Source organism: Thermobia domestica, chromosome 7 (genome assembly GCF_964235325.1).
Source record: "Thermobia domestica chromosome 7, izTheDome1.hap1.1, whole genome shotgun sequence".
NCBI lineage: Eukaryota > Metazoa > Arthropoda > Insecta > Zygentoma > Lepismatidae > Thermobia > Thermobia domestica.
In genome coordinates this window covers 133,508,969-133,536,630 of record NC_137460.1, presented here as the reverse complement: position 1 = coordinate 133,536,630, position 27,662 = coordinate 133,508,969, and the positions used below count along the sequence as shown (strand labels likewise).

Genomic DNA, 27,662 nt, shown 5'->3' with positions numbered 1-27,662 from the left:
TCCTATAAAATCCTTTCAAATATTCTATTAGCAAGACTGGCCCCATACGCAGATGAAATTATTGGAGATTATCAATGCGGATTTAGACGGAATCGATCAACTATCGACCAAATATTTACCATTCGCCAAATACTCGAAAAAAAGTGGGAATACAATACCCCGGTACATCAACTATTTATTGATTTTAGAAGGGCCTACGACTCGGTTAGGAGAGAAACATTATACAACGTTCTTACAGAACTTGGAATACCGAGAAAGCTAATTAGATTAATTAAGATATGTTTAAATGAATCCCAAAGTCAAGTCCGTGTAGGAAAATTTTTGTCCACGAGCTTTCACATCGAAAATGGCCTGAAACAAGGAGATGCGTTGTCGCCATTATTATTTAACTTCGTTCTGGAATACGCTATAAGGAAAATCAAGGATAGCAACCAGGGCCTAGAGTTGAATGGTATTCAAAAGGTTAGGGCATATGCTGATGATGTAAATTTAATAGGTGATGACAGGAAAACAATAGAAAGAAATGCAGAGATCTTATTAAACGCTTGCAGGGACATGGGTTTAGAAGTAATTGCAGATAAAACTAAATACATAGAAGTGCGTCGGGACCGTAATACGGCATCATATGGATGCGTTAAAATATTAAATAATACTTTTGATAAAGTGGATAGTTTCAAATATCTAGGATCAGTATTAACAGAGGAAAATCATATTTACGGAGAAATTAAATGTCGACTAAAAGCAGGGAATTCGTGTTAGTATTCGGTTCAAAATCTCTTGTCGTCCCGAATTCTGTCGAGGAATTTGAAGCTTAAAATATACAAAACGGTAATCATGCCTGTTGTTCTATATGGTTGCGAAACATGGTCACTTACTCTGAGAGAAGAACATAGACTGAAAGTCTTTGAGAACAAGATTCCGAGACGAATATTCGGACCCAAGAGGAACGGGAATGGGGAATTGCGGAAACTTCATAACGAGGAGCTACATAACTTATATGGTTTACCCAACATTGTTAGGGTCGTGAAGTCTACGATGCTTAGATGGGCGGGTCATGTGGCTAGAATGGAAGAAAGTAGAAACGCTTTCAAAGTCTTGACTGGAAGGCCAATCGGAAAACGACCATTAGGGAGACCTAGGCGCAGATGGGAGGACAATATTAAGATGGATCTCGCCGAGATTGGAATACAAAGTAGAAACTGGATGCAGTTAGCTAAGGATAGAAGTCAGTGGAGAGCTTTTGTGAACGCGGCATTGAACCTCCGGGTTCCATAGGCCATAGAGTTAGTTAGTTAGTTGAAAGTTCCAGGCTTCTCTAGTCATTTTTAATACATATAGATAGCAGCAGCCGTGCCTATAGTTCGATATTAAGTCAGTATGATGAGGAAGGGCGACTTCGTCCTGTTTATTTCTTTTCTAAGATGATTTTTCCGAGTGATTGGTAGAAGAATATCTTTGATTTAGAAGAGCCTACTTTACGCACTTGGCAAGTTTGACATCTATTTACAAAGGAAATGTACCATTTACAGAGACAATGCTACCTTATTGTGGATTGTAAGAAATCATAAGGGACAAAAGAAGTATGGTTCATTAATTGAGAAAATAAGTAAATACTCCTTTGACATAATTCACCTGAAGTCTTTTGAAAATCATCTCGCGCATTATATTAGCCGTATGTATAATTACGTAGATTTTACTGCACCCAACAATGAAATTATAGAATTTAAGCAGGTTAATGAACAGAATATTCATATTTCTTTTGTTAATTTTTGGAGTCATTCTATCTTTAATAAACGACTTGTTGAACACCAAAGAGATCCTCAGTTAAATGAGAATTTTGGGATTAGAGAGAAAAGAAAATAATAATCCTTCTGTATTAAAGGAAACAGTGTCATTAAAACGAACTAATGGTTAAAAAAAAAGTTGGTGGTTTACGTGTGGTAATTTCTCAGTCAATGCGCTAATCTGTTATTAAATAGTGGCACGGAGAATTAGTAGGCGGATGTCACGGTGGGATCCAGAAAACTATATCTAAAGGGGTATCAAGGTTTACGTGAGAAAAATGTATTCTGAAATTATTGATTACGTAAGACGATGTAGAATTTGCCAAGAACTTAATAGTAAACCTTATGGTACATATTCAAAGGAGCCTAAATACCCAAATAATGTAGTTCATTTGGACTGCATGGGCGGGCTTGGCCTACTAGTAATGGATTTAATTATGTAATGGTTTTGAGGGTGGTTGTATTCGTTTGTAATAATAGAGCCTTTAAGATCTTTGAATTCAAAATTAATTTCTAGTAAATTAAATCTTTCTTACTCATGGATATCCATTCTCACTTCTACATGACAATGCGTCATATTTCTCTAGTGGTTATTTCAAAGAATATTTGTTTAGTCTAGGTATTAAGAATATCCGTACGTCACCATAGTCAATGTCTTCCAACAGGATAGAGCGTCATAATAAGAAGATTAACTCGATACTCTGAGCGTGTATTAATAAGAATCACACAAAATCGGCTAATTATAACTATCAGATCCAACACACATTAAATATTACTGAAAATAGTGAAACTCAAAAGACTCCAAGTGAGCTTTATCTTGGTAGAAAAAATATTCAATCCGTCGGACATCAATTGGATATTAGACCTGGGTATAATAGAAAAGGATGAAAATAAAGAAGAAAATCATACCATAGTAGATAAAATAGAGAAAGCCTGGAAAAGTTGACAACAAGCTTATAATAAAAAGCACATGTATATAGCAATCTGCCTATAGATGAATTAGTTCTTTCATGAAGAAATATTATGCAAAGTTTGATACAAATTTCTCTGCTCATTTTCGGATCCAATGCTGTCCTACACAAAATACTGGTTGGGTTGAATTAGTGAGTAATCCCGATGTAAAATTAAAGGGTCGTGTTCAATTTATCAAAAAGTATATGCCTCCAAGATATCTTAATAATATTACAAATAATAGTAATGATAATTTAAATAATAACTAAACTGAAGAAAGAATTTTGTAAAAAAATTGTAATGTATGTTAACGTGTTTTTTGTAAGAAATGTACTGTTGTAGATTTTTATAAATCTGCAGGTACAGAATTATTGGATCCACTATATTTATGTATTCGTCGGAGAAATCTGATTACCCTGAATTGTCTGCAACGTCGAGAAAAAGCAATTCTGTGAACGCTCAGGCAATATTTGTTTTCCACTACTATCAGGATCTGCAAGTCACGCCGTTGCTGATGGGGTAGAGGATCTCATCTTGTTGTGATCAACTACTTCTGAAACTTTGAGATAGGACGTGCGAAGATAGTAACTGTTGTGATAGCTCGAAGTTTTGGACTATGATTGGTGATCCTTATTTCTGCATGCAGTGATTTGACTTCTTCAGTGAATTCCATTATTTCTTTTTTTTTTTTTTTTGTTATACCAGTGTTTGGAAAATTTCTCAGAGGGGGGAATTTAAAATGAAGCATAACAAAAAAAGTAAAAAGGAATTGGGATTCAATTCAGGGATGGAAACATTGATGAACATAGTTGCTATATGTTATAGTGCTGCCACCTATGAACTTTCGTTATATGAACAAACCTATCGAACCTTGCAATAAGACAAGGTAATTTGACCAGTCAACATCGTTGTGGTTGTGAAGAAATTGTTTCAATATTGTGTCAAGAAGATGATAATGTGAAATAGAGTAATATAACTGGTTTGTATAAGGAACCAGGAGAGCTCCTAGTGTGTGATTAATATTCAGTAATTTCTAAATTCTAACCTCTTCTTTTGTTTTGGATTTAACCCTCTGGTGAGTATTGTTGCCCAATTGTGAATGATTGCATTAGAACTGAAGCAAATTTTATTTATATTATTTGGTTAAATTTCAGATTTGGCAATAACCATGGTTCTTATTGAAAAATTTTTTTTTCAATTTTCTGTATGCGCCTTGTATATAGGCTATATATATATATATATATGTTTGTTTAGTAATTTGTTGTAATACAATTATATTTGTTGAAACTGATTCCTTCCAATTTTGATATTCTAATAATCCTTTCGCCTAAATCTAGCTTCCGAATCTACTCGAAAATGCAGTGTATTTGTCGGTCCCTTAACATGATTGCTGCAACATTTACAATAAAACTTTGGGAAACATCTTCTTTCTACACCTTTACCAACGTATTCTGAAAAGAGAAGAGATTTTATTTATATATCAAATAACGTCCTTGTGCTTTGTAAAAATGCTTCCGGAAACGGGTGAACACTTCACTCCAGCAATAAATAAGATCGAGAAACTGCAGATACTGAACCGGGAACAATATTGATTAACTTACGCCTGTTGTATATACTGGACGATCTGCGAAATTTAAATTTAAAGCTATGCATGGGTTTATTGGGCATTCTATTGCAGAGATCGTACCACGGTTGTCAGGTGTATTTTGCTGCCTACAAGCAGATAAAGAATTTATTGTGCATATGTTCGCAAAGTCTGAATTAATACTGAAAATTGTTAAATTTTGCAACAGCCCTGATTTGAATTTGAACTTTTCATAGGAATTTACAGAGTGTAAGCTTAGCAGCATATGCTCAACACTGAAGAGAATACGATATACCCTTCACCGTTAAACATTACTACACATTCGGTAAGATACGAAACTCACTCACCCTTCGATCGAACGATCCCAAAGGCTTATAGATTTAGAAATAGAACTTTTCAACTTGATATCATCCTGCAGTATAAAAGCCGCCCTAGATTCCTATCACCCATAGAATCCTGTTGTATAATATTCTCTTTTCGTATTGACGTCTACCAAAAGGCCTATATAGCGTTATATTGAAGAAGAATTTTACGGTTCCTATGCCTATTACTTGCGCAATTGACGTGACCCACCTTTCTCAGACATCTCGGTTAGAATATTTGTTTATTAATATTTGGTCACTCTGAGTATGCATTGTAATTAAAACATTTGAGAAAGTTTAAGCTTGGACGGGATTTGAACACGGGTTTATCGAATGGAAGTTAAATGCGTTAACCATTTACCTTCACCCAAACTAATACCTAGTTAATTCGTTTCACGGAATAACATAGAATATACACAAGATACTAATGCTTATGTGAGTGTCACAAGTACTTACTCAACTTTCTTGTTTAACTCAGAAACCAGTTACACAGACGTTCCTCATTCAGAAAAATATCACGAAACGTTCATGAAGTTGCGGGAACGTCATCGGTTTCAGGGATGGGACCGATTTATATTAGACTTCTTCTTTACCATAATTTCTAACTTCCAAAGAGGAAAAGACGACATAATTTATTTTCACATTCTCTGAATTACATCAACACGTGTACAAATCGACAGTTCTATTTTTATGTTCCCTAACCTGCTACTTTATTTTCTTATATTCATATAAGGAATTTGTGGCAAATTGAACCGGTGGCACTAGCGTTCTGCTTCTGATCATGAGGTACAATCCATTGGAGGTTCGAATTCCTCTGAAAAACAAGGTCGGAATTTTAACTTTCCTCGGTATTTCTGTGTCCATGTCCCTGTAGAGTTAAAATACATCGAAAGGACATGAAGTGCCTGTGGCGAACAATACTTCGGTTGGGCGATTTCTTTAAAACAAATTGCGAAAGCAGGAAACTCAAATTGCAGTTACCTGGGTTCAAATTCTGTCTTTGCATTTATTAATTTTTCTGTATAGGAAGGTAATGTTTATGTAATTGTACTGTAATTGTTATTCCTTTTATTATATTATTATTATTACTGTTATTACCACAGGAGAAAAGAAAAAGTCACATAGTCGTAGCTTTTCATACGAACAGCAAATATATACAGTATGTCAGATATTTCTTACGTTTATACATGAGCGCAATAATATTATTACGTTTATGAATTTACAGACAGAATTATCAGTTTATGAGAACAAAAAATTAATATAAATAATTCTTAGCTGATACCATTAATGCATTTTGATTTGTCCTTCTAGATAGAAAGGTGAGGTGACATCTTAAATAAGATCGTTCTCATGACAAGAGTTGTAATTTTGATTATTATTTGCAATTTGTGCACAAGTAGGAACAATTCCTAGGAAATCATTTTTGGCCCATACTACAGCAGTAAGGACGTGTTTAGCCCTTATGTATTAATCAATTATTATCTAAAACGTCCCGTTCCCAGATAGTACGAATCAAGGTTGAAAAAGAATGACGTAATTTTGTGTTGTTGGCATTTCACCTGTGAAGGAAGTCTCTCAACTAAGAGACCCACAGAAGTTCAATATTTTTCATGTTAGTATACATCGGAAGTATCAATATTGCAAATTATAAATATTTCTTTAATTGCCTCAGCGGAAGTTGAACCCTCGACCCCAACGTAATAAAACTAACCTTTATGCCACTAGTCTAAGATATCACTGTTCTGGGAGAAGGAAAACCCTGGATGTGCAGTGAATTCAGTAAATGCGCACCTTTACGATTAAATGTAATAATTGTGAAACTTTCTGATTTCAGTCACGGTGAAAAAGTAAAATATTATGCAGGAAGAATGGTCTAGAGAATTCAACTTTAAACTGACAACTAAAGGGATTTACAAACAAGGATGCTATGAAGGAGAAACTGGCCTTTAGAGTGCTTTAAACCATTAACGGGCACTGTACCGTACCGTGAGGGGAGCGAGCGGGGCTACGGCCCTGGGCGCTCAAGTAAGGGAACGCAAAATTCGGGAAGAAAAAAAGAAAAGGAAAAGGTATTAAAAGTGCTCAAAATCTAGGAAAAGCAAGGTTTATTTTTGAAAATTTTCTAACGCAAACATAGTGGCACTTCGGAGCTTTCTACCGATCTTACTCATATATACGGAGTCGATGCCATATGCTCTCGCCTCGAGCCCTCATTTTTCACGGCACGGCACTGCACAGATACTCATATTGACTGGAATCTGGTGTTTGAGGGCACTGGATTTTTTTTTAAAGTTAAATAATTTAACGAACCCTCCTTAGTACCGTATGTTTCCTATTTTAATGTGTTTTACTCACTTTACAGTTTTTCCAGTAACTTTTTAAGAACAGGAATAAAAAAAGATCCATGAGAGTGAAACTCACAAACACTTTCGCGCGTTCTTCCCTTGCCTAAAGTAATAGAAAAAAATATAGTTAGCATGCAATTATTGGTCTTCCATTTTCTATGTGTTGTCAATTTTGTAAACCCAAACAGCAATATTAATACACAAAACGCTCAACATCTCAGCTATTCATGACAACCACTGCATAATCCGAATATCTCTAGTATGTCCACAAATAATCATTTGTCACATTTTACCGAAATACGTCATGGCTTTCTGACAGACTGATACTTTAGATGTTATTAATATGCAAAGTTGATTGATCTCATCACTTATTCACTTACACTCTTATGAGCGTCAAGAACCTTAGGGTATTTTCCGTAGATATAGAAAGGTGAATACAATATCCAGGCTTGGTGTAGCGTGCAAGTAAACAAATAAAAAGCAGCAGGATGATATTTCCCTCCGCCAAACCTCCTACAATGGAGTGTGTTCATTATTTAACAAAAAGACTTGAAATCCAATCAGAAAATTTATAAAATATAAAATATGTAGCCAAGTCTTGATTTTGCAATAATAATAATAATAATAATAATAATAATAATAATAATAATAATAATAATAATAATAATAATAATAATAATAATAATAGAGGAAAACAATTACAATATCAAATACATAAAAAATACCTTCCAATAAAGAACAAAATAATAAACGTCACGACGGTATTCGGACCCGGTTCGCTGTAATGGCAGTTCTGTACTTCCACACTTTACCATCAATTCCTCGTACAAAGATAAGAAAATAAACTAGTAGTTATGTTAGATAAACATACCACACACTATTTCTACACGTGTTGATATAATTCAAAAATTGTGAAATTAATATCTACCGCTTTTCTTCTTTGGAAACTAGAAGGAAAAGAAGAATTGTACTGTAAATCGGGACCGTCGCTGAAAACGATGACACAGCCTTAATTTTAAGAACGTTTCGTGAAATGTTGCTCATTGAGGAACGTGTATATAACATGTTTTTGGGTTAAAGAAGGAAATCTCGAGTCAGTAATTGTGACACTCACATAAGCAACGTCTAGTTATAGAGGCATAAACCGTTGAGTCTTTTTAATTTGACCAACAGAGTGTTCCTTTCACTGTATATATTCGATAATAACCGTTTGGGATAAGAAAAACGCGTTTGCTATATAATTGGATAATAAAATTACGCGGATCTTTTTATGGACACTGTACTCTCAAATGGACACTGAGGTTTGAAGCATAGTATGCACCATTGACGATAACGCCCTCTAGAATTGATGTAGCAGCACAATGCGTTCGTGGTCGTAGAACATTATAATCATCACCTTCAGGTTTTCTGGTTCCTCCCTAAGCTTTTTTGCTCGTGGAGATTCTGGGTGGTGCCATTCAATTGACTGGCGTTTCAATTCAGGCTCGTAGGATCTTCCCCACGTTTCGTAACTTGCAATAATGCGGTGCAAGAAATCATCACCTTCCTCATTGTAACGTTGAAGATGTACGAGCGCACATTCAATTTCAAACATCAGCCAGAGCATGGGGTACCCATCTGGCCGCAATCTTCCACATTCCTAGATCTTGTGTTAGCACGTGGAACACTGATCCGGAAGAAATGTTCAGCTCCTGCAGCAATTCACTACAAGTCCAGCGCCGATCACCATCAAGCAGTGTCCGTAGTATTGCAACACGAATTTCGTCCATAGCTGTTCCCATATGCCCTCTACAGTGAATTTTACCTGTTGACTGTCGTCCCGCCTGAAAAGTGCAACCCATCTCACCACTGTGCAAGACGGTAGAGCTGCTTCAGCACATGTTTCTACTAATCCTTTGTGAATCGTCCTAGGATTTCGCCCTCGTGCCACATGGAATTTGATAAACACACGCTGTTCTGCACGCGTGGACATTGCGTTAGGGTGGTATTTCAAACAACAATCACTTTAACAATGTCTACTCGCCACACACACCGTAATATGGGGCCGCAGCAGCGTTGAACTGGCCCGTACATATTCACGGAATACACTATGTTCGTTATTTGTCTCCTGCCCACACGATACTCCGATCGTAGCAGTGTTGCCAGCTCGACTTAAATGACCCTCGTATATAGCGGAAGTTAGGAAGGAAGTTCTCGTTTCATATATAAAAAGTTTAAGTATCCAACAGTAAGTACACAAAGGAAACTGAGAAATAAATCTTATTAGTCAGACAGGAAGGTTTAACGAGTAACGTGGTGACTCTTGATCCTCAACTCTGCAAAATGTTATGTCCTAAGATATATACTTAGGTTTACGTAACATGAAGCCCAAATCGTTGATCACTACAGTAAGGAATAATTCGAAATACTCGGAGGCATATCTGAGAAATACTCTTATCTCAACCCTGTATTTTACTAAAATTCACGTAACAGTATGTGTGAAGGAACCCAAAGATGAAACGTTACATTGTCTGTACTGATAAAATACCATTAATAAGACACAGATATAGGAAAAATTCTGAAATTGGACAAGGAGTCAAAGATTAACTTGGACTACTTATCCGTACATACCATGTAAGATTTAAAAATTAATAAAAAAAAAGGCACATACAACACTGCTAACTAAAACTATAGAAAAAATAACGCGACAATGTTCCATCGCCATATATGAACTTCTATTTTCTCCAGAAATAGGCATTAGGATATATGTCAATTAAAAATACATGAATATATCTCGTTGACATTCGGTTTACAATTAGCGCAAAATAAGCAACAGTCTATTTTTTTACGTCTATGCTAGAAACGATAAACTAAATATGTTATTCTTAAACACATAAAAAGTAAATTCATCCATAACCAATCACACAAAAGAAAATATTTATTATTCATGCATTGGAATTATTAGATAACTGTAGACATAGGGACTTAAAATTAATAAACTAAAGTTACTAATTTATTAATGGAGTTGTAAGAAAGGATTGAAAGGAAAATATTACATACAAGTATAACACCAGATGCATATACTACTTACTGTATACAGCTACGAAGAACATATCACCACATTTACCACATAAATAGCAATTGCTCTCTTATCAAATATGTGTTCGTGGTATTGAAAAATAAGAAACAGAAAATTACTTTACAACTTGTAGCAATCTTTTCACTATCTTTCTTTCGACTGACGTTTATCAAACAGAAACCAATGCGTGGTAAAGACCTAAAGTTAAGAGACTCCTTTTAATTAACTGTGGATTTTATGACGCTTAAATCTTTTCTTAATCTCCGAAAATATGAGAGTGGGAGTAAAAATCAGATGTGAAAAAAGTACTAGAACAGAATGAACGGATTTTACAAAAGAAATTTAGACATAATTACGACCACAATAATGCACAGAAGCACTTTTTACCATGAAGGAAAATTATAAATGAAGACAGAACTTAAAACTGAAGGAAAGAATTACACAGAGCCATCAGTTTCAAACATTAAATACCAATCACCTTAATATATATTTCATTCATTTAAGGAAGTTATACTGAATACGTCCATCTGGTTATTTTCGTTTGGCCCTTGAGCTCCTACGTAGATGCCGTACACGCCATTGCTGTGAGAGATCTGGGATTTATTTCCCGTCGGATATTAAATGGTTCCGATACCAGGTTGCGCTGTAGGTATACGTCTCATATACCCTCCATGCTCAACCGGACGCTAAACTCGAATCTAGTCCAATACACTCTTCTTTAGACTCATTGATTGCGTTTACGGACAGTTCCAGTTAATCACACATGTTCGTACATTGTCTCGTTACGTTTTGATCCATTGCTCTGAAACAGAAAACGGTGCAGTGGATCCGGAATCGTCATATTTTTCTACATATCAGATACATAATGAAACTATAAAGCAATTGTTCCAGAAACGGATGTGCATGAAAGAAATAACAATACATCAGTAACAGTGCATGTACTCGAAAGGTTTACATTTGTTTCCAGGCGCGCATGTGCAAGATATGTTCAAACGAGTTTTACTAACATAGTCAGATGTTTTTGCGCATGTATCAAACATACAAATATCAGAAAAGTATTTTTGACTTAATCGGAAACAGACGAAGAATTCTTTATACATACAAGTGCTTCTGAAATGTAGATGTCCCTTAATAGTAGTTTAAAATGATGTACTTTTGTCTATTGTGTGAAAGATGCTATGAAATTAATCCCACTAAAATTGGGGAAACAAGTTGAAGAATTACAAATGAAACAGCAATGAAGATAAATTCGCAAGACTTCTATCACCCTGTATTCCACCATACACTCACAATTTAGCTTTCTTGCTGCAGAAGTATGCAAACATACTGATGAACTATTATGCACTTTAATGCTGGTTTGGTTTGTATGTATGATGTAAATTTTGGTCAAATAAGGAAGAACACGGCGAGTGTCTTGCACAGAGATGTTTCTCATTAATTTCTCTTAATTGTTACTTAGAGATCAACAACGTTCTACAACCCAGTTATATAAATTCAGTCATATATATTATGGCTTTTCCTTTAGAATTCGGGATCAAGGTCACCATGCTTTTGATTGAACTTCCTGTCTAACCAGGCAAAACTTTTTCCCTTACTTTCGTTTGCCCGCTTAGTGCTGTATAACTAAGAATTTTGATACTTATGACGTGACAAGTTTCGTGCTTCCGCTCTAAGTTGTGGCCTCAAGAAAAGTCAAACATTTCTCTGGCGGGATGAAAAGAAATTCATCTAATAACAATCGTGTACAGTAAGTACATGGAAACGGGTGTAGTCCAGTATCATCACAAATATCGGTTAGAAACACTACTGCTACCAATAGCGGTGCAAAGTCATACGATGAGACGCGCCATCATATGGTGACCACTAAACAAATACTTCCTATAGCACTTAGTATTTCAGAATACTTTTATTAACTAGTTTGTGGTTATCTTAGCTGTTTATATCTTACTTAAATCAAAGTTGAGTGATCGTTTTACATGCAAGCACCTGTTTATAAGAAGAGTCGATCTTGACTTTACTCCAAAGCTTGTGACTATAATCCTAACACTCAAGGTTTGGAGAAAGGAGGAGGTTTATAGCAATTTACCGTTACATTTGAATACTTACTTCAAGGCTACGCATTAGGTTGTGTTCCTTTATGTGTTGAAATATTTACAATTCCAATAACTCAGCTTAAGATAAACGAAAAACTAATATTTAACCTATTATTACATCTGTTGAAAAAGATATTTATACAAGATATTTTTAAAAAAATAACAGCAGTTATACATACCTCAGGGTCTCAGTATTGCTACCTGCTTCTCGATTATTTTCTTCAACGTCATTTTCATTATCCTTTTTACCTCCAATAGTGGCAGACTCTTTCGTATTGTGTGTACTACCGGTGGATATTTGTTTGATATTACTGTGAAAATGGTTGGCATTTACATCAGCTGTTGACAAACGCTTGACCAAACACATTGCTTTCGAAGTTAGTTTCCAATCTGATACTGTTACATCCTCATTACTTTCTGATGCGATGTTCTCTCCTTCCTTCGCACTTTCTTGTTTCTTATATTTCAAACGTATTGTTAGGGGATCTTTATAATCATTAGTGTTACTAGTACTCAGTTTATAATTACATTCTTCAGATGACTCGATTTGTGTTTTAATTTCAACTTTAATAGGAACATTTTCTGTTTTTATTTCAATTTTATTACAAGCAAGGTCGAAATAATGTAAAGCCATTTTGCAGTCTCATAAAGTATTCACGTTGGAGATTTGAAACCTTCAGCATTCCATCCTCAAGAGATACAAACAAAACTGAAAGCAATAAGAAAAATGCAATTCGTTTATCTAAATGTATAAGCGGGTCTGGGGAAGAAAATGGTAAGTGCAAATTCTTGTGAAATTTAGTTAGTGAAGGAAACGGTTTGGCATTAGACAAGTAATATAAAAGATATCGAAACCAGTATATTAAATATCGAAATTTTGCTACTAGTAATACTAAATTACCCATATAACTAAATACCGAAAATACGGAACCATACCGAAATATCGAAATACTGATACTGTAAAAACACCGACGCAATATATTACAATAACTCTTTCTGCTATACCTAAGTACATTCACAGTACGATTCCTCCTTTTTCTTCTTAAATAAAGTTACAAATCCACAACGTACGACCAGTGTTGCATAAGGAGAGAAAACGCCAAAACCAAAATTTCCTCTGCTACATTACTAATTTATATTTCATAAATAAAATGTGAAAAGTAATGTTATACCGATTTTCCACTTAAAAGGGGATAACGTTTTCAAGGCGCAGTGCAATACTGGTATTTTAAGGAACGCTTTACTCGTTTTTCCCACTCTTTCGTCTTTACTTAAATACATGTAGCGCTAGCTACTTCAAGTTAAATTTATTTTGTAGTCGTTTCTCCGTATTTTAATTTACTGGCTTTGCTTTCCAGTATTTGAATGTCACTGGGTTTTTTCCAAGCATGTTTCGGTTGTATTGGAGTTTAGCGCCCATTTTAGTATGAATGTTATATGGAACAAGAACCTACTGCTTAACGTTGCAAATGAACCGGTTTTTCGCGCAGATGGCGTACACGATAACCACAGAGCATCTATAGAGTTTTTATATAAGGGAGTAATAGGGAATATACCTACTTTATAGAGCAGCGCATATATACCTTAAGATTACGAAGGAACAAACGTATTACATTCAACATGCGCTATACTGGAGTGAAATATTTTATAAAAAGATATCCGCTCTTGTCATTTTTGCTTTGCCTATCGGCCTATATATAAATGACTAATTTTATTTCTTTTGTAAATTAAGGTAAAATAAAATGGTGAGAGAACTGATCTATCCTTCTCCAAAACCAATTTTTATAATTAAACGCCTCCTCATATTATGCCGCTTTTTCAAGGACTTAAACGGTTATATTTCTTTCTTGAATGCAGAAATATATTTTTTTTACACTACAAATAAACAGTAGTTTATCTTCTTCTCCTTTTATAAATATTGGCTTGAATCAGACGTGACTTTCGTACTTTATATCATACTTGTTAAACAACCTCCCTCTGAACTGTGGAAGGAGTTTCTTCTACGACAGCGAAACTCTCCACCCGGAGCTACAAAATTTCCCCGGAGGATTTTTCCGATAGGACACAACTAGGGTAACCAATGCTTTTGCACTAATACTTTTACTCTCTGAAATGAAATCATCTGAATTCATACCTGATACAGTTATTTAAACAGAACATATATTAATACTTTCAGTGCTAATCACGTATATGCGGAGTGACCCAACTTATGGAGACTGTGATCACCTATAGAGATGTTTCAAATCAAAATTTATTTTGTTTCACTTCATACTTGTACGAAGTTAGCTTGGATTATATCCTGTGTTACATAAACCGAATTTAGTTACTAGATGATGTGCAAATGTATTTGTGTTCGTCTTTTTTCACACATTAACACTGTATTACAATGCATCTAGAATGTACAAGTCATTTATATATAAACACAAAAGTGAAAGAAACCATAATAATCTAAATTACATAGTCTAGGTTAACTATTTTGCTTTACATTCCGCATCATTATTATACCTTACATTCAAATCATTATTAAAAATAAAACTACATAAGTAATTATTAGTAGCAGTGTATGCATAAATCTTAACATATATTTCTAACGCTAAAAACAAGTGACGATACTTATTTACTATAGATAATGTGAAATTTTATGCAGTTAGCAATTCATGTATTCCTCTACCGAATAAAAGAAGTGTAATATATACATTAATTGAGCAACAGAAATCTGAGTATTAATATTTTACGGAACTTTATTATCAAACATATTAGCTGCGTATTTACACCCTTTTTCATATAATATAGTTGTGTGTTCTAAAACAGAATTTTTTTTTTTTTTTTTTTTTTGTTTCTTGTATGATGATTACGTTGTAATTCAATCCCACGTCAGAACACCATCTAAGTGTCCTTTACAATATGAGTAAAATCAAGATATATGTAACAGTCTAAAAAAGCAATTTGTGTTTAGAATCAAACAAAACTTTCAATGCTTGGTCTATTTTTCATTAAACGTCACACATAACTATATAATTCTACAAAAAAGACCAAAGCCATACAAATTGACTGAATATCTTCAAAATTAAAAATATTACCGATACAATGACCTACACTTTTTCTCTGCCTTCTGCAGAAGTACTACGGATCATTACAGTCAAATGTCTTTTTACAATGTTGCCAGATACAAAACTCCACATCCTCCCAAGTTTTGATATATTACAAATCAAAACAAAATCACACTCAGTACCGTACAGCTATGTTCACCTTTCAGCCTTTTCTTTTGTGACAACACGATCACCCTTCTCTTCAACTTCATCTAAATTCAAGTTTTTTAGGCGGACATTCATCTTTCGTTTGCACAGCACCTTCTTCGGTTTGAACAAAACTCATTTCCAAGGGGTAGACCGCTGGACAAGTGTTATAATTTCTCAACTCTTAGTCTTAATCCTAGCTACTCTTACAACGTCATCCTTCCCAGGAAACACTTCTGTAACTTTCCCTTATTGTCACTTCCAGTAAGTACAACGTCTCCTTCTCTCATTTCTCGACAAGTTTTCTTTCTAGTTTGCTTCAGTACTAACTGACTTAAATACTCACTACGAAATCTATTTCCCAATTGTGTTCTTATGTGCTACAACCTCCTAAATCTTTTTTACGTATCAACTGTCTTTATACGATCCAGATCAGGCACTCCTAATTCCAAATTATCCTGTAAAAAATTATCTGGAGTAATGGACGTGAGATTGTTTGAATCTTCTGACAAATAGGTCAACGGATGTGCATTGATAACTCCTTTTATGTCACAAACACTGTACTCAATTCTTCATAATTTAAAGACGCTCTGCTCAAAGTTCTACGAAGAAGCTTCTTGATCATTTGTATAATTCGCTCCCACTATCCACCTCACAAGGCAGCGGTAGGTGGAATGAATTTCCACTGAATTCTTTCTACTGATGAATACAAACAAATTTGTTCCCAGATTGTCTGTAGATTGTTAAAGAGATTGTCTGTACCTACAAAACTCGTTTCTTTACCAGAATAAGTAGCTTTCGGCCTTCCGCACCAATCAATAAATCTACTAAAAGCTGACAAAAAACAAGAGATATACAAAGACAGTACCAGTTCTAAATGCACTGCACGAGAAACAGCACTAGTAAAGAAGACAATCCAACATCTTTTCCCATCTTGAAGGAAGAGAGGCTCAGGTAAATCCATTCCGATTATTTCGAAAACTAACAGATCACTAACTCTGCCTTCTAGCAACGAATCTGGTGCAACATTAATACTTTATGCATCGTACCATTTACATTTAACACATCGCTCAACAAAATTATAGTTTTTCTCCCACGTAGATTCCAAAACTTTAATTCAACTTTGTCAATAATACTTGAACTTCAGCATGCCATGATTTCAGATGTTCCTTCAATATCGACATCCTTACAACTTCATGCTCAGATGGTAATACAATTGGACTCCGAAAAATATCTTTATCTAATTTTAATCTTTAACCTAATCAAACCTTCACCATCAACAAAAGTACACAATTGTTTCAAACGATCTGGGTCACTAACAAAACATTCTTTCTAAATAGTTCTCACTATAACCTTCTCAGCGGATTCTATTTCAAATACCAATAGCTCACCAGTTAACCGTTTACTTTACTTTGAACGACAAATATTGATAAAACGTGAGATCCATGCAACCATACGTATTAATTTCTCGTAATTTAAAAAATGTTGTATATACCACTTTGCCTCATTTACAACACTTAATAAACAACTGTTTTCCGTTATTTATTTCAAGCTCATTTGGTTTCATATGTTTTCGGACAGAATTCTTCCGTCTGCCGTAACCAGTCTGGTCCTCCCCACCATTTATTCTTCAGTAACGGCGCAGCGTTGCAGCCTCTTGAGTGTAGATCAGCTGCGTTCAAATGTTCAGGTACATGTCTACAGCACTTTATATCGAGTGGTGACAGAAATCCTAGAGGGTCAAATAACTTATGAGCAATAGATAAAATAACTCGTTTTGACACTGGTCCTTCTACTCTTCATAAATTCTTTGTTTCACACAATAAAGTGTCTGTACATGTGTCCCATAACATACCTAGAACTGGAGTGTAAAAATCATTACTACATCAGTATATAACACTATCACTATATACCCATCCACGTAAATCGAATTTACCTTCACTGAGAAGTGTCTTTCATTTTTTGATCAAAGCAAAGATATCTTCATCGTCAACTCACGTGACAATTACCAATATAAAGGGATTGTTTTAATTTACTAGCCATTTCTTCATATTCATGAGTATTTTCTAAATGGCAATTCAGCACGGCTCCCAACAGGAAACAACTACAATTCACACTAGAAACAACTCGCATATGTCTAAAAATTTTGAACTTCCTTTCGTTAAATTCTCCCACCAAAAAAATCGTAAATAATCACGATCGTTTCTATTTACCGAAATTTGCAGGGAAGCTTTTCTAATGTCCGATATAACCACAATATTTTTTCTCTCTAAACCTATACATAAGTGTTGGAATTTCTTCAATTAAGTTTTGACCCTTCTCTCAACATTCAATCAATATGCACTCTTTGTTTTCGAAGACGCATCAAAAACTGGTCTGATTGAGGTAGTGGAATTCTCTTTTATTACTGCCCTATGTGGTAAATAGTAACTTCGATTAGCCAACTCCTCCTCCTGCACTACTTCTATGATTCCTTCTGCCAATCAGTTTCGAAAGACGTTATCATAGTCTTCGTATCTTCCTTCTTGCCACAGCTTGTCGGTCATCCTCACACATCCCTTTTAAGCTTTTTCCTTGTCATGTAGTTCCATAGTTCCTTCCTTCTATGGCAATTTAACTTCGTAACGACCATATGAATTCACGCACAAAATTTCTTCAAAATGTTTTAATATTACTTCATGGTGGTTTTCGTTCTTAGTTTTAACTTCTATTGGGTCATTGATGCCTAACGTATCTAATTTCCACAAATCCGCAATACGATCACTGATAGTCAATAAAGAGATCACAACATTGGCAGACATAACATCTCTTGGATGGTAACTTACCCATTATAGTCCACCCAAACACTGTTCTAATTGCAAATAGTCCTGACTCTAACTTCAACATATCTACTGTTAAAAATTCATTATCCACATTTACACCGATTAGCAGTTCGATTTCTCCCGTACTATCTAAATGAGACAGTCAAATTATTTTCTTCATTTCTTTTAACCAAAACCACATATCTCACCGCAAATCATTGGTTTCTCTAAAACTTCCATCCTACACGCATAACTGTCATTAACAGCAGTTACAACTATACTATATTTGTTAAGGGATTTTTTTGCGTTTTGACTCTACCAAAAAACTACGTTCTAAAGTTTCAGTACATATTGGTTGACAACACAGTACTTCCACTACTCGCTTAGAGACATACGATCTCTGTGAACCACTATAATAAAATGCATGCACTACCTATTCCTTCCCGTTTGTTTTCACTTTTAATTTAATGTTTTTAGAAGAAACTCATCTTTACAATTTTGATTCGTTCGCATTACCTTATATTGTTCTGAATTTTGTTTTGTTTTGTTTTCTAATTTTTCCGAACACAAAACAGAAAAATATTTTCCCCTTACACAAAAACAACATTGTTAGGAGTCAATAGGTACAGTTCAATTTTAGGTGATACACAGGAAAATGTTAAGAGTGAAATAATCGGACAAGATGTTAAAAGTTAGTGGAGAATTATATAAACAAACGAATAACGTTACGAAGTTGTTATTGATATGTATGAGAAAGGGTTGTTGAGATAGTAATGCCAAGAGTGGCTGACTTTATAAAAATAGTGGTTTAAATACAGTAAGGTTCCTGTTAGTATTTGTCAGTATATTGATATATGATTAATTTGTAGTAGACGTGAAGTCCAAATAAAATTTGGATCGTAAAGAAGTAAGTCAGCTTTTTGAGGAACTTAGTAATTTGAATTTGATTTTGGCAATCTCTAAGCACATTGATTTTATAGGATAAGCCTAACAGATTTAGCGCAGTCTACAAAAAGGAATTTACGCTTCTGAATGAGATAATGACCTCGTTTAGTAACTTTGAGCCTTTCGATATTGAAACTGGTAGAATTCAGGTGTATATAGAGCGATTTCAACAAGTAGCTCTATCGGTAGCATTACCAGAGGACCGAAAAACATCAACATTTTTAGCTGTCATGGGATTAACTGCATATAAGGAAGTGAGAAATTTCTGTGCGCCTAAAATGCCCGCCCCGAAAACTTTTGAAGAATTGAAGAATCTCATGCTAGTCCATTACGGAGTAAAGACACACGAGATAGCGGAGCGGTTTAAGTTTCACAACCTCAAGCAATTGGAATACCAAAGTGTTGCTCAGTTCGTGATGACATTGAAACACTAGGCGGCATTCTGTAATTTTGGATCGTGCTTGGAGCACTCATTAAGAGATCAGTTTGTTTTTGGCATCAAGGACAATCTAGCTAGGAGGTAAATGTTGACAACGACGAGCCTAACCTTCCAGCAAGCAGTGAACATGGCAACGGCCGTTGAGAATACAGAAGAGCAGATGAGATTATTTAGTAGTTTAGCAAGTCCAAGACAGGAACAAATTAATGTTATGCAGAATCACAGGGCACATAATAGCAGAAAATATAATAAGAAGCCGGCTTATTCACTAAGGGTTCAAAAGTCGCTGATGTATAAAGGACAAAAATCGTGTTATTCGTCATCATCAGATTCTTCTACACAAAATGAAGGAAAAGTTAACAAATGTGGCAAATGTCAACGTGCCCATAAAAAAGGAGAATGCACTGAAATAGAGAGGGAATTACCTGATAGCTCAGGAAGTGAACAAAATGCTCAGAGACAAGTGCAAGTAGTATTAAAGAGAAGTATTAAAGAAGAGAACGAAATTACCAAAATGTTCGGCAAAGAGTAAAAACAAGCATGAAAAGGTGTATCAAGAGACACAGGAGAGTACTAGTAACTCCACTTCACTTACTGAATCAGCAGAGGAAGAACTGATGTACGACAGCACAGAGTGCAAGGACAGAAGTGATGGCAAGTGCAAGAAGATTCGAAGAAAAGTCCGAACATCTATTGGTTGTGATACTAAAGAGGAAAAAAATGAACTGCTAAACTTAAAGCAGGAATTGCTGCAGTTTATGTTTAAAGAATTCATGTGCTGGTAGCAAAACACCCAGGAATTATGGGATAAAATGAAGGAAGTAGAGCAAAAGTTAGAAAATTTGGAGTTAAAGAAAAGGTTGAAAAGAACAGAGATCTCTAAAAGTGAAGAAAGGAAGGCTGTTTAAGTTATTCGCATAATGATTTATGAGATGTTGTTTACTTTACAGTTACTTATTATCAACTAAATGTTAGGCTTTTTTCAGTTCGTGCAGTTTATTTGTAGGTGTACCTGAGAGGATGTTGAGAGTACAGTTCATTTTTAGGTGTACCCGGGAGGATGTTAGGAATCAATAGGTACAGTTCAATTTTAGGTGATACACAGGAAAATGTTAAGAGTGAAATAATCGGACAAGATGTTAAAAGTTAGTGGAGAATTATATAAACAAACGAAGAACGTTACGAAGTTGTTATTGATATGTATGAGAAAGGGTTGTTGAAATAGTAATGCCAAGAGTGGCTGACGTTATAAAAATAGTGATTTAAATACAGTAAGGTTCCTGTTAGTATTTGTCAGTATATTGATATATGATTCATTTGTTGTAGACGTAAAGTCCAAATAAAATTTGGATCGTAAAGAAGTAAGTAAGCTTTTTGAGGAGCTTAGTAATTTGAAGTTAGTTGTGGCAATCTCTAAGCACATTGAGTATATAGCATAATCCTAACAAATATTAAACGTACAATTCTTGGCAATGTGTTTTTGAGGTTTCAAACACGGAAAACAACATTTTAGACTGCATTAACAGTTTTTTTTCTCTTCCAGGTTTATACTTTTGACTTTTTACACTTTTGTGGTAAATGATACGAATCACAAAATAATTGTATGCCTGTTTTACCTGATTTTGTCCAAAAAACATATTACTAACAATGGGAACCCTTTTCTCTTCTTTATTCTTTTTAAAATTTACATCAAATCCTGCTAGAGCTAACGCAATCAGTTCGTTGTCCATCCACTTAATTTCTCAGAAACTGTAACTGTTTTAGTTTATCAATATACGTATTTGCTTTACTATCACACAGGCAGTTGCTGTATGCCTTACCCAAACCCTCAAAATTTTATCAGATAAACAATATTCTACCAAGGGAAATATCATAGCTGCATACTTTTCATTTGTCATATCTATCAATTCCAGTCCACGTAATTATGACTCAAGTTTGTCACATAGGGAATACAATTTTAACTTATTTTTGTGATTCGAAACATTCCCTATAACAAGTTCTACCAACAATTCTTCCTTACCAAAACGGTTGCATGAACTTTCTATAGCAATCTTTTTTAGGCTGTGGGTGGATAACTATTCACTACATCCAATGCTCTGTTACCGGTACTAATCGCTTGTAGCAGGTATTGCAACTTGTCCTCTATCTCGATTTCATCATCGTTATGAATTCGTTTAAACTGTAGAAGGTATTGCAACTTGTCCTCTATCTCGATTTCATCATCGTTATGAATTCGTTTAAGCTGACTTCAGAAACTTATCTACTCACTTATTTCCCCACTGAAAGTTTTCAACTCAATTTTTGATAATTTAATTTTCCTTTTACCTGTATGAGCACCTGAACTAATAGAAGCAGAAAATTTTTCAAAATGTTCCCATGTTGTACACGAGCTTCGTCCAACATTTCCCAGGAACTTCCAACATTGTTGTACTCTTCCATGTAATGTGTTTCACTTTCCTTTCATCACTAAGAAACAGTTCAAGTATGTTTTCATGATAGGTTAACAATTTGGTTATAAGTCTCTCCAACTTCGTAAAATATAACTGAACAATTTCCACATTTACACCGTCCTTTTCACAATCAACCAGTTATAAGACTTTGAAAACCATATCTGCACAGGTTTCGAGCCTTTATTAATTTATTCATGATTCTTCCTTTTTTCGCGCCTTACCTTGGTGTGCCAGAATGTAAGTTTATAAAAGTAATTTGTGTTTTAGAATCAAACACAACTTTCAATCCTTTGTCTATTTTTTATTAAACGTCACACATTACTATATAATTCTACAAACAAGACCAAAACCATACAAATTGACTGAATGTTTTCAAAATTAAAAATATTACCGGTACAATGACTTCAACTTTTTCTCTACCTTCTGCAGAAGTACTCATCATTACAGTCAATGTTGCGAGATAGTAAACTACCGAATTTACAAACAGGGTACTGGAAGTATACGAAGTTTATTTATTTATTTGTTTAAATATTGGTTTGCAGCGACCTTTTGCTTTAGTAGTTGCCATGATTCTTATTATTCGTTTCTGTATTGTAAAAATTATTTTGGCTTTGTGTGCATTTCCCTAAAATATAATGTTATATGTTTTACTCGATTTCAATATTCCAAAGAAAAGAGTTCTTAAAGCAGAATCTTTCAATACGGTTTTAAGTATTTTAATTGAAAAATAAATCAAGTTCAAATGTTTACTAATCTTAGTTATATGCATATCTCAGGAGAGGTTTTTACGTATCCATGTTCCTAAGAACCCGGTTGAACTAAAAAAAGTGCCAATGCATAGTCGACCGCGTATGGCTCCCCTAGACGAACAATATCTGTGGGCTACCTTAACCCATTTGACGCCAATATCCTATATATGGGACAGTGATAAAACATATCAGTATGCAACACTGATTAATCAACTAAAATTTGTTCTGTGTGGGCATGCTCGGAAAGGCATATGCTCTCTTCCAACGTTGTTTGTGGGATATTGGTTCTGTTTAAAGGGAACTATTGTACCCTAAAATAGCTGAAAGATTTATTGTTGGTCAAGATTGACTTTCGTATGAATAAGACATGGAAAGAACGAAGAAATCTAACGTAAGCATTTATTTTATACTCTTCAAACATTACTCTTTCTGCTTTTATTATTGTTTAAATGCACAATCTAAAATATGTTTAATACAAAGGCCTTGTTTTTCTAGTGTCCTATATACAAGACATTGGACACTTGACTTACCGGTTTTCAAGGTATTTCAATTCTGACTAAATATATTAAGTAAATTTTATGTATGTAGAATTACAAAATACATAGTTGTTTTTAAATTAAAATACAACATGGATAAATTTACAACGTGAATTAGCAAAAGGTGGGCCTTCAACATGTATTACTATGCCTTCACAGTATTACTATGCCATTACTTTCGTCGTCTTCACCAACAAGAATTTACACAGAGACTCTGTAGAAAGTGTCCAGACACGAAAAGTAAGCAAATATACATTAGTAGTGGAGTATATACCGGTTCTAGCACACGCCTCCAAGCAACGAATTAGCCCAAATCTTTAAAAAAATCTAGTTTACGCACACTTTTTGACTATCGTTTTCCCTCCAGGTGTTAGTTTAAAAATACATTCCCCCTCCCAGTACTTTTGGCAAATATTATTTAACAACGAAGAATAGCACAAAGTAGATTGAGAAATTGCACTGCACATAGGCTTTTATGGCATTTAAAATCATAAAAACTTACATCTAAAAACTCTGTAACATAAATAAATTTTCAAAGTAAAAAGCTTCAAAACCTGTGCACAGGTGGACCTGAGAGGACTTAAGCCTTTCTCTTATTTGTTTGTTTGGTTTTGCTTTTGGCTGCCTCTCAGGCTCCTTTTTCTGTCTCTCTTTCTGTTGCTGCTTCTCTTGTGCCTCCGTTTTCTTTTCCCGACTAGCGCTAGTCTCCATTCACGTCAAATAGGTACGATTTTAGGTTACTATACTTTCTGTGAACCATTTTCGGCGAACAATTTTTACACACATCTACACTACAGTTCCGCATACACAAAGTTTCTTTTTAAAGTTCTTACATACACATCTACACTACAGTTCCGCATACATAGTTTCTTTTTAAGTTTTTACATACACATATACACTATAGTTTTGCATACACACAGTTTATCTTACAATTTTTTATACATACTAGATCCATTACTTACAGTTTGTCCATTAATTCTCTCTTCAAGTTCTTACACATAGCTGCAGTACAGTTTACACATATCTATATTACAATTTTACACATTGTGTCTCTATTTTGTTTTTACACACAGCTACATTACCCTTTTCCATTCTATTCCTTCTTACATAGGTTTTTTTAGGGCTTCTTACACAAATGATTTTTTAAATACTTCTTTGCCAATAAAATTGCTTATTATTTTTTCTTTTATAATAAATATGGAGCCGAAAGATGATAAAACAACTGGAATAAAGATAAAACAACTGGGCTTCTTTTAAAATCGGATGTTTGTGGTAGTTTTAATAAGTATTTAAGATCTAAGTTTTCCAGATTTCCTCTCGCTTTGCATGGAGTTAAGGCCCAAAAACCATTTCTTTTGTCCGAGACGCAGGTAGACGTAATGGCGTTAAACAAATTGTGGATGCAGATATTACAGTAATTCGAAAAAGATATCCAAGTCCTGTTTTTGCACCTTACAAGGTTGAGCTCGCTGATTTAGATTCAGAGGATTTGCTACAGGATTTACCAGAGATCCTAGACACACATAAAGGGAAATGTTATTTTCTTTTAGATTTCGATATTACCCAGGACTTTGCAGGAATTTTTTTTAAGCAAGACATGATTTCTTATTTTACAGAGAACTATAATTTTTGCTTAGAAGGAGAAATGACAGATTATCTTAGTGATCTAGGTCCAGAAGAATCGGATAGTATTAAGAAAAATTTAAAAGTTATAGTTAAGAATGACCACACAGTTGGAATCGATTGTTTGCGTTGGAATTGCAGAAATTGTTCCATAAAGATATACAATAAATTCGTCTGCTTGCTTACATCGCCTGGAGCTTCTATGGTTTGGGCAGCCATATTGTTGACTATTTACAATGTCCATACCAAAGATTACGTTCTACCTTCTCTTCCAAAGCAGCCCAAGAGTTTGGTATTACTAGGTAAGAAGCCACAATATATAATTACTACACTAACTTTTGTGAACTAGAGCAAAGTTATGAACCCATTCGAGATTGTTTGGATATTTTAAATAAGCACAAGAAATATTTAAGGAAATCGCCATTTTATAAGGTTCCTATTCGTACAATGTGGGAGAAGTTAGTTAATAAATTACAGAATAGTTGTTGTGTGCTTATCGAGGAGGAAAAACTCTTGCAATATGCTCATTGGGGAAATTCTATGACTCGAAAGTTGACAGGTGTTAGTATAAAGTTGAAAGATGATCCAAAAGATGCACAAAAACAAATAGATTACGTTCTTTCTACATTTAGCTTTAATTTGTTGCCTGTAAATTTAGTTCGTATTAAGCAATATCCAAGTTCTAGTAGCAACGTAACTGTAGAGCATTCGTGTTATTTAAAGCGCGATAAGGCATTTGTTTCCAGAACTAATACTTTGTTTAGCACTATTCCTCCAGAGATTTCTATTTCTAGCTTTTGTCTTGTGAATACGGAAAAGGTCTGTTTAGAGGTTCTTAGGACGCTAAAGACAGAGATGAGTACGAGAGATTAGAGGGTATATGCGAGCTAGCCCAACAACGAGAAGCACATTTTGCCCTATTTCCAGAAGAGATGGCGAGAATTAGATTTATTTGGAACTTATGACATGTTTGCTTTTTGTGTTAATAATGTTGGTAAGTATGCTTTCGTTGGTGCGTTAGTAAGGGAAAAGGAAGCAAAGGTGATGTCTGTTTCTTATATAAAAGGCATTCCTAAGGCTGTTTTTAGATGGTTATAAGAATAAAGAAGAGTTGATTCGATGTTACAATTTTTGTGTTATATCCCATGGTTCGTTAGAGATCTTGTACATTCCCGACGACGAAGAAGGACTTTTAGAATTTAGAATAAATGAAACAGAGACTTATTGTGGGAATACTTTCCCTAAGATGGTGGATTTAAAGTTTTCGAAAAGGATTTGGGACGAGGAGGTTTCTTTGGAATACACACAAGAGGATGTTAATTTCGCTAGAGATATACAAATGGGGTCAATTTTAGGTAATGTTATGACTACAAGCTGTTCTTGACTGGAGGCACTGGACAATGGAACCGAATTAACTGTGGAAGCAATTACAGAAATTACTTATAGAAAGAATGTAATGTAAGTTCTTAAGTTCGAAGGGTGGAAGAGTTGTTCTTGTCTAATTATTGGATGGAAAGGAAGATTAGAGAAAAGTCTGTAACTTGAGCCATAAATTTAGGATTCGGCTAGATGATTTTAGAGTTACTCCATCTAGACATAATGAGCGAGTAGTTTTTGTTTGTTAGGTTTGTGTGTAGTTGTGTCCGTCTTTTAGTGCTTTTATGGACAATGTTTATAAAAGACCGTATGTGTATGTAATGTTTGTGTATTCCTATCGAAACTATGTATGCTTCTAAGTGTGTACCTATCTAAAACTCTAGTAACTAAATGCTTCTAAGTATGTGTGCATGTGTCCATCTAAGATTCTAATTAGTAACAAACGGATTCTAAGTATGTCCATCTAAGATTCTAATTAGCCACAAGATGCTTGTAAGTGTGCGTTTATCGAAATTCCAATTAGTGACTAAGGATTTCTATGCCGATTTCTAAGAGTGTGTATGTGTGTCTTTTTAGGTTTGTGGTGTAAACCTGCATGTAAACGACTGTATTTGTATCCAAACTCTTGTACTTAAGTCTGCGCGTGCTTCTGGATTCGAATCTCTTAACCTTTGTATGTGCGTGTGTGTCCTATTCCATTTTTTTAAAGGGAGCACAAGATGTTGTAAGAGTGGTTTGGTAGTCTATTGTTAATAATAAATGGAAGTGGAAAGCTTTTTAGAAGAAAGGGTAAGTGCTTTAGAGAAACAGATTGCTTTGCTGCAACGTAGATCAGAGTATAGGAAGCTTAAGAATTACAGTAGTTTGTTTGTTGTTACAAAGAATAAGCAGGAAGATCCTTGTCCTTATATTACTGTTTGCTGTAGGGAGAAAGATTTGTTTGATGTTTTTAGCGAAGTAGATCGAAATTTTCCAGAGAATATTGTTATTTACGAAAGATCTAGAGACCCCAATAGTCGAAAGCTGTATAAAAGAATAAGGAGAGAACTAGTTTTAAAAATGCGCGGAGAAAGAGAATTTAGTACCTCTCTTACAGAAGCAGAATTAATTACAACCATGGACCAGATATATAGCGCAATTTTAGATAGAGAGACGAGATGTTCTAGGGTGTTATTGTTGCTTAGAATTCTTGTCTTGTATGTAGAAACCAAGGCTCACACTTCCAATAGTCCAATCCAGAAAGAAACAATAAACGAAAGTTAAATTTTTCCTAAAGATTAGTGTATGTGTATGTGTGTGTGTGTGTAATCGGAAATCATAAGCTTGTA

At 34.7% G+C, this 27,662-nt stretch overlaps 1 protein-coding gene across 4 annotated transcripts in view; it reads right to left on the bottom strand.

Moving 5' to 3' along the window:
- LOC145690403 (uncharacterized) overlaps nt 1-27,662 on the bottom strand; it is a 74,662-nt gene that overhangs the window by 15,028 nt on the left and 31,972 nt on the right. For all 4 annotated transcript variants that reach the window (XM_081765246.1, XM_081765249.1, XM_081765247.1 and 1 more), the window contains exon 2: nt 12,358-12,887. In XM_081765246.1, the coding sequence (XP_081621372.1) occupies nt 12,358-12,812 (455 nt within the window). In that variant the 5' untranslated portion in view covers nt 12,813-12,887. The remainder of the gene's footprint in view (nt 1-12,357; nt 12,888-27,662) is intronic.